Here is a 17674-nt window from a genome sequence, read left to right as displayed (position 1 = left end):
GAAGTGCATGGTTTTGGAATTTCTGTTTGGGATTGATTTTGCAAGAAGGGGTCAGAATTATTTATTCATTGTGTTGCAATTTTAATCTTGAAGTTAAAAACGCTTCTAAATGTCTCTGAGAGAAATAACTTAGGCTGTCTTCAAAGCTTTGAGATTTCTTTCTGTATTGCCCTCTAAGAGCTGACTTTATATGCTATTAAATAGAAAAGGCACTTTTCTGTGTGGATTTTTTTGAAAATACCAACATGGGCATGAGGAAACTAGCCATAACAAAGTTCAGGACAGAGGCATTTCCGTGCTTGTTTGTGTGGAAGAGGGCTGCAAACACCTTATGTCTGGCATTGCTGCCAAGTATAAGTGTGAAACCAATTTCGTACAAAGCCTGGCTGGGAACAGGGGCAGAAGGTTGGGTGGGGAATGAGAGGTTCATATCTGTTGTGGAAGATGGTGTAGAATGTTCTAGCTGTGCAGGTATAATTTTCCCTAGAAATAAAATGAACTTAATAAGTGGTGTATTCAATATTTATTTTTTTAAAAAAAGCCATAAAATCCCTGAATGTATACATACACGTGTCAGATTTCATTAGTTGTATTTGCACTGGATACCAACTGATGTCTCTGTAATCCTTCCCTTTTCCATGTCCCTTAAGTTTTGCATAATAAATTCAGAAAATGCTACAGAAGTGGATGCCAGAAAAGGTCTCTGGTGAAATTTTGTGAGCGTGCCAGAAAACATTCTGTGGATGGTAACCTGGGAGAGTAAGTTAAATTACTAAATGCAGGGTTTAGTTGAGAACACGAAAAGAATTTAAAATTAAGGGAGGGAGGGGGAGCTGAACTTCCCAATAACTCCAGACTGCCAGTCCCTTTGGTAATCAGTGGTCCTCAATGGGAACTCTGTAAACATTAATAAAACAAAAAGTTCCCAGTGTTCTAGTTTCACATCTGGAAAACCCTAGAAGACCTTATATGTAGCTTGTGTAGTGTTGATGATAAAATAAGTTCAGACAGATACTAAGAGCTGGAGCCACAGTTCTGGTTATTAATATCAAACTGTACAAATGGCTGCAAAAATAGCTAAAATATTTGTAATAAAAATGTCAAATAATTTGACTGTGCAGTGCAACTATATATCCATCTGCAGAACTGAATTTTTTTATGGATCATAAAAAAATCTACTCCACTTTACAACATTCTAGGTGGAGCCACTGTATGCTTCCAAAGTGGTCTTGTTGGCATGTTCGAATCAGGTCCCTGCATGCAGCTTCCACCTTGCAAATGCAGTTTGTTCTTCCTATGGGACAGCTTGTGTTCATGCTAGTTTCAGTACTCCAGTATTCTAGGGTTGTTCTGCCTGTGTTATTTGCTCATAAGAAAAAGTAAATACAAACTAAGAGTGAATTATTGCAGGGCAGTCTCTAACTCAGGTAGAAGGGCTGACAATGGACAATCTGTTTAATTTTTGTAGTATATTAATTACTTGGTGGCTGCTTCTTTCTCCTTTTCTCTTTTCCCATCTGCTGCAGTGAGCTGGACTTTGGAGCCACAAGAGATGGCTGCTCAGCAGCACACCTTCTGCAAGAACAGTAGAGACTGTGTTTTGTCTTGCCATGCATGAAGGTGGACAATGCAGTTTCTGAGGAGATGAGGGTTTTAAACCCCAGAAGGCTTCTCTGCTGAGTGGTGCAGGAATCCCTGCTGCTCCTCATGGTTTATCTAAGGACTGTAGGCACCAAGGTCTGGGATGCAGACACTGCTGGGGGAACTGACTGCAAAAGGCTTCATAGGGCTTTGGTAATCCGGCCTAAAACCACAGTGGCACCTTTAATCACTGCTGACCTGCTCAGGCTCCTTCAGCCCCCTCTCAATCTTATTTCCATCTCAGTGCAGCTCTTCTGCTCCAGTACTAGGAATAGAAGTAGTGGGATTTGATGCTAATTCAAATTATGGTCCTTAGCTAATTCATTATGCTCCTTAGCTTGTGCCTCATCTCCTTCAGAGAAGAGTAATCTCGGATGGGAGCTGTCTGGGTCTGCCTGGATCAGGAGGAGTGAAGTTGTATATGACAGATAAATAGAGACTAGTAGTAAAATGAGAACCAAGCTCTGGAAATGAAACTCAGGAAAGTAAGGTAATACAGTGGTAGGAGACTTTTCGCACAATTGTTTTCTTTCTGTAGCTTTCAGCTATTCAGACAAAAATAAATTTAAGCCAGTAAAATAACCTCTTTGTTTCCCCCTTCCCTGGACCGTTTTCCTTGAAGCATCTTTCTCAGACGATGTTAACACTACTGCTTTTGTTTGTTTGTTTAGTTAGTTTTTTAAAAAAATCTTAAATCCTGATGTCAGTTTGTCAATAAATAACAAAACCCAGATTTTTTTTCCAGGTTGCATGAATTATGCATGTATGTAGATTTTAAAATGTGTTTATTTAATCAGTAGTTGCTGAAATTCATAGAAAATACTTTAAGAGGCCATTGTGTTACTTTGCTGATTGTAAATTATTTTTATTTAAGAAGATATGCCTAGATTTTCTTTAATTGGGTTTGATTTCTGAATCTAAGACCTGAACCAGTAGTGGGGAAGCCTGGAGCTTGATTTAGAGAGTTACTCTGTAGATTAGTTGTGGGAGGTGCCCTTGGGGAGAGGGAAGAGCAGTGTCATAGTGGCAGTGACTGTTTCTAGAACTATTAGCTTTGTTCATTCAGATGTAATTCCCATTTCCCTATTGAGAATGCTGTGACTGGGTGCACAAGAAGTCCTGTATTAGTCTCAAGTCACGATCACTGTCTTTTAATCTTTACAGCAGTTGGAAATCCATACTGCTCCTCACTGGTTAGAGATCTTTTCATCTGAAACTGTAACTTGAGGTACATTGTATTTTTGTTTAAGGCTGGCTAATGTTACCAGCCTCTACTGGAAGTTTTTTCCCCCCTCCCCCTTTTTTTTTTTTTTTTTTTTTTTTTTTTTTGTGTGTGTGTGGCTCACTTGGGGACTATTTGAAAAAAGATTTGTAATCTTAGCCTTCATCAGACCACACAAGTCAAGAGGCTGATCCCCTCTTGAGCTTGTCAGCAGTCAGCTTAATCAGGACAGAGCTTGAGCTGTGGTGGGAATGGGTTGGACATGTTTTTAGCCCACACTTGTAGATTGGTGTCATGGGGGGCCAGCAACACTGAGCTGTTTGGCAGTGAGGGCTCATTATGTGCCTGTCCCCTGTGGTCCCTCAGCAAGGGCTTGAGGCTTCTGTTCACAGTGAATGTATGTGGGGAGGGGAGTGCTTGGCCTCCTTCAGCTGTGAATGCTTTCATTGAGACCTTGGTGAGAACTCTTTCCAGCTGAGCCCTGTTGCATCCTTCACCATTTGAATTGCTTGGAACTTCGTGAGGGTGCAGAGGATGGGCTACAGACTGTGGCAGCCTGGGGTTTCACAGTGTGAGTAATTTTGAATAAACCCAACAGTTCTGCACTGAAACAAAGCCTTCTTTTTGAGTTTGTGTTATTCTTTTTTAATAGGTGACAATAACAGGAGGTTATTAGCTGTACTCCAAAGCCCTCCTAATCTGTCTCTAAAGAAATATATTAAAATAGAGCACTTACCAACCTGGAGAAGCACAGTGGTAAATGTTGCTTCTGGCTGTGAGTGTTCAGAAGCAGCAGTGGTCTTAGGGGGCTCTCTGTGGCCCACAGGATTATATTGTACCCTATACCTACTTCAGTTGGCTTTGGATTGATGAAGGCTTCTTCTGTACCCACGTCACCAGAATCCTGGCAGCCAAGATGGGCTCATCAGCTTCTAGACCCAAGCTGGTACCTTCCCTCAGGGCAACCTTATATCACACAGCTTGAGTCAGTGCTGGTGTACTAGGTGCCTTCTGGATCACTTGGCACAGAGGCAGCCAAATGCAGGTTCTGCAAAAGCCATGGTGAGTGGAGTTGGAGCTCTCTTCTTGTTATGTAAAGCCACACTCAGCAGCCCGACAGCTTCCATCCTGACCACAGCTTCTTGTCTTCCCCACACATCTGCCTGCACTCACCAGCCCCTCAAAGCCAGACTCTATCACCTACTCTTGGCACAAAATACCAAAACCCGTGCAATTCCTGCCTCAGCAGATGCAGGCAGACTCTGCTGAATTGGAGCTGAAGCATATGCTGAAGTATACACGAGTTTATAGTTTGGGTAGAAAGTCACACACTGACATGGTGTAATGAAATTTAGCAGGTATGTTTGCAGCAGACTTAAGAAAAACAGGCTGTGTGTCATAACACACTTTCTGCCATGTGTGTTGGCATGGCTAAACAGTGCAGCTACCCCAAGGCTGGAGAAAAGAGCTTTGCTTGGAGAAAAGGTGTCCCGTGCACGGCAGTTTGTCCTCATGCTGTTTGTAAGGGAGTTGTGACAGAATTACTCAGTTTGCCCTGAGAGTAGTTCAGAGTCCTGTTACTTTTGTGAGTTTCTTCAGGATTTTGGTTTTTTTCTCTTTCTTCCCCTTGGCATATTACAAATATTTATACTGGGCTAATAAAACATAAGCTGATCTTGCAACTGTAGTGGAAATCTGAAAACAACTTTGCTCATGAAATTATTCCCAGCTGAAAAGCTGAGGTGTGCTCCTGCCTCTTGCCCTGTATCCGAGGTGGAATAAATATTCTTTCATGGCTGCTCTAATGCTTTTAGATTTGGCTGCATGGAAGTTAGGGGCACACAACACCTTCAAAGGCAGATTTTAACTTTTCTGGTGCATTTTTTTTTTTCATATGTATGTAACATTTTATGCAAACATAAAAATGGCATCACTGATGTATATGAGAAATCTGTAGAATATGATGAGATCAGGAGTGATAAAGGAAGTTACATGCATATATGAATTTCACTTCCAAAGAGAAGTTTTTGATGTTACACCTCATTTTAGGTGTTCCAGGGATCACAGACTTGTAGTTATTAGTGGTTTCATGTGCACAAAAGAAATTAAGCAAAACCATAATTAAATTATTTGATAACTAAATCATTAACAAGGTCTTAATATAATTGTGGTACAACCATAAATACAAAACTATATCTGGTTAATGTCTGGTATTACATCACAGCTGAGGAGCTTTCACAAGCTAACATAACTCACACTGAGATAGTGTAAAACTGTTAGAATTAAATTTCACTGGGTTACACTGGGATTTTTCTTTTCTCAGTTCACAGTATCAATAAAAACAAACCCAAGTGCTAGTAAAAAAACCCAAATGATATTATGCAACCCAAAGTGGTGAGTATGGTGTCAGTTAACCTGAGCTGGGATTCATGTGCAGAGTGAGGTGGTGTCACAGCAGAGGGGCAGGAGAAGTGTTGGAGGGTACCTGCTGCTTTTGGGAGCTGTGCACCTGATAAGCCTGGTGAGCCTGAGGCTGGACTCCAAAAGGCTGTGCAAGCCAGGAAGGGAGCATGGCCATTGTATTGCTGGCAGGAAAGGAACAGGATGGTAGTGCTTTTCCCTCTCGGAGGTAAAAAGGGGATTTCCAAGAGGCTGAGTCACTGAAAGGTAGTTTGATCTTGGTCACCATGAAAGTTCGCAGAGTCCTGATGCAGAAGGAAGCAGAACAGCCCTGTGGGTGAATGGCTTGGGGTGAGAAGGAGGTGATAATGATACCAGGCCAAATGTTGCTGAGGGGGAAAGGTTTGGCAGTGAGACTGTGAGAGCCTGTATGGCTAGACAGCAGGGGACTGTGGCTGCCTGTGGAGCAAGTGCCTGTCAATAACTGGTACGTGGCCACTACTTAAAGCAGCAGCCCACTGCAGGCCTGGTATGTGTCAGGGAAGATGTTTCAGACAGGTGGTGTCAAACCTCAGTGTTGCTTACAGGATGCTCTAATGCAACTTCTGTCCATCCAAAATACATAGCAAAATAGCATAAAGTTTTTTGGGAAAGCAGGGTGGCATAGAACTCACTGATAGGAAAGTTGTGATCTTCCTTCTAGGTCAGCAATTGTTTACCCCTTCAAATTGCTTGTGTCAGAAATTAGGAGAAAAAAATTATTTCAGAGGTCATTGCCTTGATTTCTTCTCTCTCACTCCTTCATCCCCTTCCAGTCTCACCATCAGCTTCAAGCAGGTATTTTGGCTTTTTCTTCTGTAGTCTAAAGAATTGTACAGTCATCTTAGGACAGTTCTCAGAATCTCAAGATCTCTAGTTGCTTGATCCTGGGTGCATTCCTATGAAGAAACAAACTTCTAAAGAAGGCATGTAACAGCTCTGTGAGTATTGTGTTGCCTGTTTAGTTCAGTCGAGATAAAAAGCTGATGGAAGTCCCCAGTCAACAATATTAGTGTGAGATGTGACTGCCACTGAGTGGTAAGAGCAGGCTTTTGTGCAACTTGGAATGATCTGCATGTACAAGGATTTGAGAACCAGTGCAGAGAGGAGACTCATTCTTGTTTCCAAATTACATATTCTTAGCAATGTTATCTATCTAATGTAAAGCTGAAACAGAAGAGGCAAATACATTTCAGTTTTTCATGTGCTTCTAACTGTGGATGTGCATGGGAGAGGCTTCATCATTACTGTGAAGTTGTCTTTGTGATCTCCTTTCCCAGTGTTCAGGAACAATATTTTTTTTCTTGTTTCCTAGGTGGCATGCAGATAAACTCCATTTAATTTAAATAAAGTGGGCAGAAAATTACTAATTACTAAAAATTACTAAATTATTCCTAAGATAAGATTTCTTGGGTTGCTTGGTGTTTTCATGTTCAAGGATATGAAAGGAGATCAGTTTAAAAGTGTGAATTTCAAATGGCCCTGCTAAACTGCAACTCTTCAGGTTTTAACTGTCCATGATTAGTTCTGTACTAAGACTTGCAGTGCTCTAAATTCTTATCACTCCAGATCCTTGATATTTCCAATGCCTCTCCAGTCAAGCTGAGGTGGGCAGAAATCTGATAGCAGCAGAAAAGAAACTGGAAAAGGGAACGTGAAGGAGTGTTGCTTGAGGAGAGCATATTCAAGATGAATGAAAGGTTTGCTGCACCTCATTGGAACCTGAGTGTGAAGTGGACAGAATGGTAATATTCTTCCTAAAAGTCAAGTGATTTAAACAGAAGAACACAATAACCCAAAATGAAAAGGAAATTTTGCAAAGGCAAAGTTCTTTACCCATTGTATAAGCCACCAACAACTGTATCAATATACTGACTTTTTTCTTTTTTTTGTTATTTCTTCCCTTCCAAACAGTGGTCTTGCATGCAATTTCAAGTTAATAATGCTCTTCAGGGAGGAGAGAAAAGCATCCAAGTGAGCTGCATAAATAGTTTAAAAAAGCAGCATACAAAAGTTAGCTGAAGAGGAGCAAAAGGTTTTGGTTCTCTGATGCCTGTCAATTGTAGATGTGCTGAAGATGAATAGATTTGTTTACGACATTTTACATATTGAATAGTTCTTTTGAGATTGCTAAATCATTGAATAAACCCCACAATATTTCTAATGATTGTTTGCTTAAAATAAGATTCTTATGTTTGAAAAGCAGTTACAAGTGGTTTTAGCTTGCCACAAACCTCTTTTAAATCAAGGGAACAGTAAGCATATAGATGTCACAAATACTGTCCTGACCTTCTCATTTAGTTACCCCACTTCAGATATGACAGCTTTTTGAGAAGTCACTGGTTACTGTGTTAATAGTGGCTCAGTGCTGGCATTTGTTACTTTAATGCTTTCCTCTCAGAAAAAGCAAGGTGAACTTTGAAAATTTGGGTGTGTGTCAGAACAAGAATTGCTACTGTAGCTTGCTTACTCAGAGGGATTCGAGTGATCTGTTGATTAGATGTTCATCAAGGCTTCTAATAATAAGAAGTTTTGAAAGGATCAAAGAAAAACTAATGTTATTCCAGTATTTTAGCATGTCTGGCTCATGTAATCATAGGTCAGTCATGCTTTATGCTTATCCCAGATGACCTTGAAAGGGTGGGTAAAGGGATATAAACTGCACAGAACAATGTCTTTGGAATCAGAGGGATTTTATGGCAAAAGGGTAGAATATCTGCTGCTGTGGTGAGGAGTGAGAGTAACATTTGGTTAATAAGGCTAACAGCTTGTAAGCTCATGAAAAGCATCTGATCCTGACAATAGTTGGGTCAAATTTGTGGCTGGACCTCAGTTGTGTGAAGAGGCAGCAATAACCACTGGCTTCTGAGAGGTAACTGGAAACCTGAGCAAAAACCTGTGTATTAATGTCATGCCAGATGTATTCTGAAATACATCTGGCATGACACTATTTTTTTATAGCAATGATGCACAAAAGTACCAAGGGATCAGGGTGAGCAATCAGTTGAGCACAAGCTCATAGTGTGCTCTGGTGGCTAAGAAAGCAAATGCAATCTTTCCATATCCAGTCAGAAAAGTAGAATGCAAAGAAGGGAGAATAGAGTTGCTGCTTTTTCTAGCATAAGGATTGAGGTTTCTGCAATTCTGAGTTTGTTTCTATTCTTTGTGCTATCAAAAGGGTGCTGACAAATACTGCCCTTTCAGCAACAGCTCAGTTTGTCTGCCACATAACTGTAGAAGAATCTTCCCTCCAGGAGACCCTGTTATGGTGTGGCTAGAGATATAGCAGAGCTCTAGACAACTGCATAGCAGAGCTCTTTGGTCAAGCCTTGGATTTGCACCACTGAATGTGTATTTAGATTTTCCTGCTGCTGTTTCATCTCTTCTTCCCAACCCAATTAAAAATCTGGCTGCTGCCTGGCTATCGAATGCTAACACAAACACCTGTGTGCCAGATGTGTACAGCTGTAAGTCCGTCAGTGCTGATCCATCAGCAGGGCCATGAGCCAGTCCATGGCGCAATTAGAAAACACTTTTTTTTTTTTTCTCCTCCTTTTTCTGTCCCATTTTTAATCCTCCTATTTTCCCAGGGTTTTCTGTCTTTGCTTCCTGCTGCTGTGAGTTTGTAAGGTGAGCCCTACTCAGACTTTCTGTCTCTTTCAGATAAGAAAACAGCCTAAACCAAATGAACACATTTTTCTGGCTGCAGAGTGGCTGGTTAATACTGACAAGTGTTAAATTATAGAAGTCCAAATGTCAGTTGTATGTGCCAGCTCAAGAAAAACACCTTGAAATACAAATGTTGTGAGGGTTACACCAGACAGGATTAAGACTTCATTTTTGAATTCCCCCTCTTTCTGAAGAGAACTGTTCTCCCAGATGTGTTTTGGAGATACTGACTGTAGGACAGGGTGTACTCACATTGCCTTTTTGAAACGAAAGGCTCAAGTCAGCAGCAGAATGTTCAAGTTTGACAGACAAGAATGGCAATAGTTAAAGAGGTGAGGCATAATAATACTGCTGAGGTTTTTACTGCAGTTGGTAAGAGAGTACTTTTACAAGGGCTTTCTGGAAACAGGCTAATGTAAAAAGGCTTTTGCTTATTCTGCTATGCTTTCCTTATGACTACTCTCTCTACTGTCCTCAACATGGAGTAACAGTAGGGAATGTTGCTGCTAGGGAAAGGAGAGAGTTTCAGGAGGAAGAGAGGGGGAAATATGTTCTTTTCTAGTCGAGGAGATGGTTTCATTTGCTCAGCTGGGAGTGATAATGGATGGCTTATTTGAAGGTGCCCTGTTGGGTGTGAGGGGTGACTTCTGTGGCAGGGAGGATAAGGAGTATGGTCTTGCCCAGAGAAGGTGTCAGTTGCTGTGCACAGAACAAAGAACAAGGGAGGCCACCTTACTGCCCCTTTGGTCTGGCCCATGTGCAACCTTGGCTTTTACTTACCAGACGACCACTTGCGCTAGCGGAGATCCTACCAACTGAAATAATTCAGATGATTCAATCTTTACTGAATGAACTGATTTTTATCCAAGAGCTCCCAGCTCAGTTTGATGGTGCAGTGCTGCTAATTTAGAGTCATAGTGTTTATCCTGTCATGCTTATTTGAAGAAAACCTCCCACTGACTTCAGTATATTTGGACTTACTTTTGCTTTAACAGGAATGGTGCCATTATAATCATGAGGAGCTGTTTTTTCAACTGTTTGGGCTCTGGAATGCTACAAACAGAAAATCTCTCAAATGTAGCCTAGAAGATGATAGGATACGTTTAAGTTAGGATGCAGAGTCACTCGGAAAATAGCCTAAGTGCCTCTGAAAAGTAAATTACAAGTATAATCTCTTTATTGAGCTGGAAAGTACATCCTCAAGAGAAAAAGGAGAATGGAGAAGATTTTTTCGTTTTTCCTAAATAGATACCAACTGTTGAGTAACAGCATTGTGTTTAGAGCAGAGATGTTTGCACAGTCATAGAATAATATGGGGTTTTTTTTTATCAGGGTAAAGCTTCCCTCCTAATGAGGTTTTTTAGTTAGTTCTTCTACACCCTGCCTGTGGATTGGGAGAATCTGGAAAACGTACTCCTTCCTGGGAAGAACTTTGATCATTGCTTTCATCTATCTTTCCCCTTACCTTGTGTGATGGATTACATACCAGCAGTCATTTCTGCATGGACCCCTTCAGAAACAAAAGAACTCCGTGAGTCTTCAGTAAGCATCTTCAAGCAGAAGCTGGCCTCTGTGATTTAGTTTGTATTGACTGCTTTGTCTTTCTGTGAAGAGCAATTAGTAATAGTGGTGTTGAAGAAAACAATTTGTTCAAGAAGGTCTTGAAATCCATTTTATATTTCATTTTTCTCTGAGGTAAAGATGTAAGGCTACCATGTTTAACTTGCATAGGCTGTCATTGACCAAATAAAATACAAAAAATTCTTAGTGAGTATGACCAATATTAGTATCTGCCTGCTATATGCTTGCAGAAGAGTTGGATGTGTATTGTGAGGTATTTGTATATGAATCTATGATCAACTAGGTTCCATGTAACATGTAAAAGTGCAGATTGTTCATCTTATTTCTTGTCTGTCTCTGCGTCCACCAGCTGAGCTCGTCCTGCTTTCATTGTGTCTCCTTGTGAGGTTTGTGTAAATGTATGTGTGAAATAGAGGGTGCTTCATGCTGGAAGTGGTTGTTTGCTTTCTCTCTTGAGGAAGATGGGCTCTGAGCTGGGTGGCAGGAAGGAAAGGATTTATTCTCTTAGTCATTTGCTTTCCTAGGGATGGAGTTAGAACACTGTGAACACTATACAGCAAGGTGCAGATTTATGAAGGGGTTTGAAAGAGGTGGAGGTTGCTTCTGCATTACCTTGTCATACAGCAATCATGCAGCTCTTTCTCCCCCATGAAGTCAGGACTGCATTTACCCTGGTAGAGCTGGTTGTGTACTTCAGTGTTTCTTAACTAGTGCCCATTCTCTGTGTATGTTTTCACTGGGTAAAACAAGAATTCCTCAGCTCACCTATGATAGGTCTCTAACATACAAAATTTCCTTCCATCTTCTTTCTTTCCCATGAGGATTTTTAATTCAGGAACAAGGATGAGAGATTAGTCACTATTTTGGTGTTTACTTGACCTTGAGGACTCAAAGGTAATGTGAAAAGACTTCTTGCAGAATAGCTCAGTGTGCACTCTGTTTAGTTTGGTGCTTGCCTCGTGCATTTATGCAATGCTCTGTGTTGTGGCTTCTCCTGAAGCTTTCAGACCTCTTACATGCCTTCATTTGTTTATTATAGGAATAGGAGTTTACAGTAATGCTGTTTATACTAAAGTTGGGTAAACCATTGCAGCCAGAAGAGAAACCATCATGAACCTTTGCCCTGAACTCAAAGCAAACTCTTTTGAGATTTTTAAAGTTCTGTTTCAATTTTCAGTGTCACTATGCTTTTTTCCATCAGGACTGGAAATGAGTGCCAAAATATAAATGGTATTTTCATTGTCAACCTCAGATTTCATGAGCAAGTCTGCTCCTGTGCCAGGGAGTGTGGAGTTTCTTAGACCTCACATCTTTCACTGGAGACTATAACCTTTTTCAGCTCCTGCTGCTCTGTGCAACTGACTCAAAGCATTTATCCAATGAGGCTTGCCAATCACTTTTGTATGGGATGAGATATTAGTTATTGAACTAATAAGCATTACTGGGGGAATGTATGCAGATGATTGCTTGCAGATAAAATACAGAAACAGCAAGTGTAGTGTATCTGCTCTTCGAGCAAGGGTTTAGGGGTTGTTCAGCTGTGGCCTCTTCCCTGCTAGATATTTTGTAAGGCTGTCAGCTACTTCTGTGAAATTATAGTAGAGCTCTCTAGTGCAGAATAAGGAAGTAAACTCTCTAGGCTCTATCAGTTTTGTTTTGAGAACAAACTGTGACTAATGTCCTTCTGGAAGCTGAGTTTATCCAAATTCATTTGCTGTCCCATAGACTTTTCTGTTTCATGTCGCAGATTTGGATCCACTATTGAGCTATCCATCTAGTAGATTATGATAGATTAGTAGGGCCAGTCTTGGGAGTAATCAATTCAGGTTGTGCCTGTTTTTTCTTTCTGCTCCTGAGGAGGAACAGTCTGCGTTCTTCGCTCCCTCCCTCTCTCTCTGTGTTTATTGTTGTATCACAGAACGATCTGATGTTTGTTTTAACACTGAGATGAAGCTGAATTCACTGCTGTCCAGCACTCTTTAAAGTTGGTGTGCTACTTGAATATTTATATCATGCTGACATTTGCTTATGTTAGAGAAGGCTTTATTTCCTTGGAATATTTATCACAGTATGCAGAAATTTCCATGTTCCAGCTGCTGCTGGATCTGAATGTTGTGTATAATTACCTGGGTCCAAGCCCAGTGGCTTTGGGGAAGTTAACTTTCAAAGAACAGCAACCACCTCTGTGGCACTTGCTAGCTGAAGGAAGAGCTGGCAAGGATTTTTCCTGCCCTGACGTGGAGCAGCCTGAAAAGAAGACTCATACCTCACTTCAGCTATATAGGCAGCTTTGTCTAGCTCATGATGGGGAAAATAGAGAATCATTTCCTGGCACACCTGGCATCATGGAGTGCATGCCTATATCTGATGTGATCTGTTGACCTAGTTATGGTCTGGGATGGAAAATGTGATTTGACATATTTTGCATCCTGTTTTTTCCCCCTGATTTCCACTGGTCCCTTTCCTGAAGGTTGATGGGGAAGGGTTGGTGCAGAATCCAGTTCCTGCCTTCCTGACACACTTTGATGCTCTGACCCCCTTTGTGTGTGGAATAGAAATGACCAGCTTGAGGCTTGATCAGACCTCAGCCTCCTGTTGTTTCCCATCAGCTTATATGACTCTCCTGGGCTTCTGTGGCTGGGACTGCTCTTTTGCTGCTGTGCATAAGGAGGCACTGTGATTTATGAATCAATTAATCACTGCATGCTGAGGAGCTGTTCACGGTAGTTAAACAGTGAAAATAAAATGCTTGAGTCTATAATAAAGACGGATCATATGAATATGACCCTCTACCAATGAATTCTCTCCCTCCCTGCATTATACCCCCTATCCACTTTCCCAGCACAGCCAAACTATCAGGACATGAAATTTGTCTATCTCAATGCATGGGGTTCATCAAATTACTTAATTACTTGATAAAAGTGATGTCTGTTTGTGGGTTTTTCTCCTCACACAGACACGCACTCTCCGATTTTGCTGCTAAAGCTGTTAAAGCCACAAAGATGAAGAGAAAGAGATTCTGATAATCTTGATTTTAAAAATTTTTGACTAGTCATAAAAAAATTCGCCAGTAAGTCTCTAAAAATTAGGGAGGGGCAGGTGAAGTCTGTCCTGCTTGATCTGTAAAACCACAGGAAAGTGGTGTGAAAATTCCAAAAAATATTTCCATCAAATAGCTGTCACTTTTTGCTCTGTCCACACATCATTGCTGTTTCTAAAACTGTGTGATACTGTAAGAACCAGGCCAATTTGGTGGCAGGCCTGCTTTAAGATTGCTGTTTGGCTTCACAGTTTGCACTTCAGTGATGGCACTCAGATCAGGGTGTATTTTGCCCTGTGGGCAGCACCACTGATGTTCAAATATCTACCCATGAGGTAAGGCTATGAGACAAGAGGCTTTAAACCTGATTATGTGGTTTTGCATCCTGAGCTATGCTTTTAGACAAGAAAATAATTATTTACAGATTATTAACTCTATACATGTTGTATTTTTTAAAGAAATTTTTACTTTGATGTTATCAGCAGATACCAGAAATAGTGCTAGAACTTTCATTAACACAAAGGTGGTTTGTTTTCTTTTTTTTTTTGGGGGGGGGGGGTTGGAAAGTGTGTTCTTGGTAAATGACTTGATCAGCTGTCTATCTGTTTTGAATTCTGAAAAGGATTTTTGAGAGAGTGGTGGTACTTTTTATTTTTTTTCTGCTGTCTTTAAAGTGTTAAATTTTTGTTGCAGAGTATTTCCTGGGTTTTCTGAACACCAAGAGCTGAGGTTGATGAGTAGATGGATTTGTGAACCTTGCAACAAGTCCACTGCCTATAGTGGAGTTGCTCTTAATCTCACCTATGTAACTAAGAGCAGATTTCATTCAAGCCAGAAATTAGGTGCAGTGGTGTGAAGCAGGTTAATTCCTTTTCTCTGCCATGCATTGAAGCTTGCAGTGGATTTATAATATTTGCCACTTATCAGTAAAAGAATTTTTCCTTTCCAACACAATCCAGTTTCTCAGTTTTGTTCAGCTCTGCTGCTGGCATATGTTGACTATATCTAATGGCCTTTGTTTGCATTCTAAGCTTATCTCATAAATTTGCTTTTGAAATGCAGTTATAATGTTTCACTGTGGTGACTGTGGTTAAACATTTCTCTCCTGTCCCCCCTTACCCTTCTGTGTTTGATTTTCAGGACCCAGGTTTCTCTTCGGTGATTCACGAGAAGCTCCAAGTTCCCAATACCATTCGTAAGGCGTGGAATGAGAAGGACAACAGATGTGATGTTTGTGCCACACACCTGAACCAGCTGAAGCAAGAGGCCATTCAGATGGTGCTGACCTTGGAGCAAGCTGCCAACTCAGAACATTACGATGCCTCCCCAGGCTCTCCCCCGCCTCTCTCCAATGTCCCCACGTTGGTGAGCCCCCGGCACATGGGCAGCCTGCAGCCCAGGGACTGGGCATACGTGCCTGCTCCTTATGCTCCTTCTAACTACACAGGCTTTGTTGCCAACAAACACAGTGGAAAACCCAATAGTCTAGGAATTGGAAACGGGGTGGAGAAAAAAAATGGCTCTCCTGGACACCAAGCCAAGGTCAGCTTTCAAATGGCCACCAGCCCCAGCAATGGTAATGTTCTCAACTCTGTGGCTATCCAGGCCCACCAGTACCTTGATGGCACCTGGTCTTTGTCAAGAACGAATGGAGTCACTCTCTACCCCTACCAAGTAAGTATTTTCAAGCAACAGAACATACTTGTTTCCTTTCCACTAAGCTGGCAGGGGCATACTAACACTGTTTGCTCCTGTGGGGTAGGAGTTGAGCCACCTGTGTAAGTGAGCACTAGGACAGGGAGTGCTGTAAATCAGTCTCCCTGATAGTGAGCTGGGGGAGACACAGATCAAAAGCATTATTAATGAGAATTCTATGAATTCAGCTATTACTGATAGCAGAACCCAGCTGTTGTTTTTAACGGCAGAGAGCTAATCATACAGTATTTTCAATTATTTGCTCACACAGTCCTCACTCACTTTCACTCAAAATACTCAGAGCAACAGCTGGGAGCCAGCCACACTTGGTTACTCCCAAGAGGAAAGTGACACTAGTGCACCAGTGTTTTCTGAGCTGGTATTCAGGAAGGATCTGGATGATCTTTTATTCCATCCTCTGTGTGTGTGATCATTCGGGTACATAGAGCAGGCACTAACTTCTTTGACATGTTTTAAGTTGCCTACATTCTTGATGCCAGCAGGTTCAAGGGGTTCAGTAATCTCCAGATCCTAGCAGTTCTGGGAGATTTTAATGTACTTTTCAGCATGTTCTTTTCCTCCTCTTTGGTCTATTGTTTTCTAGTACACCACACCTGTAAGTACTTGTAGAACCCATCCACACCAGAAGGCCCTGAAGAAACTTTTTTTGTGTGACAGGAGGTGGGCTTTCTGACACACCTAACTTCAGCTGGTGGTATTTTCAGAGTACCCAAGCACTTGCAGATTGTGACATACGCCTGTTCTTCACAGGTTCATAGAAATGTCCCAGTTAGCTTCCTTAGGCATGTAAATAACTTTGGAAGTTGGTCTTTCTACTAAATTATGAACATATTGCAAGATAGATCCCTAAATTAATATTTAACTTCTATTAGTATGACTAACTGATATTATCGCCAGAAAAAAAGCAATGTAATTGATAAGAATTAAAATATTGTCATGCACCAAAGCAAACTGGGTAAAACCAGAAATGAAGTACAGTTATTTTATCTGGAAAATATGCGACTTTATGCTTTTGTGGATTTATGCTCTACTGAACCTGAATCATTTTTGGGTAGGTCAGTATGTGATCATAGTTTTGATCTAAGAAAAAAAATGTGATCTATGTTTCAGCTAAGAAAAAAAAAACTAAACAAAGAATGCACCTTAACAAATCTGAACAACTGTTATTTTTATTGGGAAAATTAGTTCCATTTTACTGCAATTACAATCTTCTAGGTTCATGTTCTGTGAAAATGTGGGGTTTATTTACTTTTTATAATGTTTGGATTTCCTTGGTGATTAATTTTGTCTTAAAAATATTCACTAATATAAATCTAATATTCAGAATTGTCTAGGCTGATTGTGTTGTTTGGGTCCAGTTAAATTCAGGACTCTTCCCTACCTTTGTTTATCAATAACCTTGAAATACAAAAGATTGCCTGCTCTCAAGACACCTCTCAGCCAAAAAACCCCAAAGGCAACAAAAACCCAACCAAAAGCCTCAACTAGCAGCAAAATAAACAAAAATTTATGAACCAAAAAAAAATCCCAAGCGAGCCTGGCAAAGCTGGTCTGTATTAGCGTATGTTGATCGTAGGTTTCATATTTTCCTTTAAGATTCTACTCTCAAATGTTAAAATTCTCACTGTGGTCAAGTTGCCTTATTTAATTCTCCATTTGAAAAATAATGATGACAGACTTTTTTCTTTAAGCACGCTAAAAGGATTTTAGTGTTGGTTTATGTAGTATCTGTGTTAGAGTGGGAATTAGTTGAGTAAGAAGAAAAACTTTGAAAAGTAATTTGTAATTTCAAATATTGGTAAGATGCAAGCTTTTCTTTTTTTCTGCTTTTGTGTGCAGACACCAATCTTACTTGCTACACATTTTCAAAACATTTTAGATCTCTGTCCCACATAAATACATTTTTGTTATCCACATACAGTTGCAAAACTCTGCTGGGGAAGAGCATGAGGAAGGTGAATCTGTTCTCTCATCTTAATTAGAACCCTTCTTGATTTGGAGGTGTATTTAAAAAAAAAAAGTGGTGCTTGCCTACTAACTTGTGAATGTCTAAATATTAATTAAATTTTCTTGCCTTCCCTTAAGTATAGTGATTAGAAAAACTTCATTGTGCACTAGCTAAGAGGAGTAGAAAATAATTTCTTGGGATAAAAAGTCTTGCACTTCACACACAGAAGAGCAGTACCCTTCCACATCATAATCTTGTTAAATAGATGTCCAGGGAGAAGTCAGTCTCATGGCTCTAGACTTAATGGCACCTGTGGTAGACATCTCCCATTGTAAATCAGTTTCTGTTAGACAGTCTAGATAACTTAAAAGAAATGGTTGAGTACCTTGAAAACTGATTGTGATATCTTCCTTAAAGT

General features: G+C 40.5%; 1 protein-coding gene across 1 annotated transcript in view; it reads left to right on the top strand.

The window, feature by feature from the left end:
* Window positions 1–17674, top strand: part of KIF26B (kinesin family member 26B) — a 275199-nt gene that overhangs the window by 71159 nt on the left and 186366 nt on the right. The window contains exon 3 of the mRNA XM_030236166.2: window positions 14733–15266. Within this exon, the coding sequence (XP_030092026.2) occupies window positions 14733–15266 (534 nt within the window). The remainder of the gene's footprint in view (window positions 1–14732; window positions 15267–17674) is intronic.

The sequence above is a fragment of the Serinus canaria genome, chromosome 3 (genome assembly GCF_022539315.1).
Source record: "Serinus canaria isolate serCan28SL12 chromosome 3, serCan2020, whole genome shotgun sequence".
NCBI classification, from domain to species: domain Eukaryota; kingdom Metazoa; phylum Chordata; class Aves; order Passeriformes; family Fringillidae; genus Serinus; species Serinus canaria.
The sequence above is the reverse complement of the archived record's forward strand: the minus strand, read 5'-3'. Positions and strand labels throughout refer to the sequence as shown.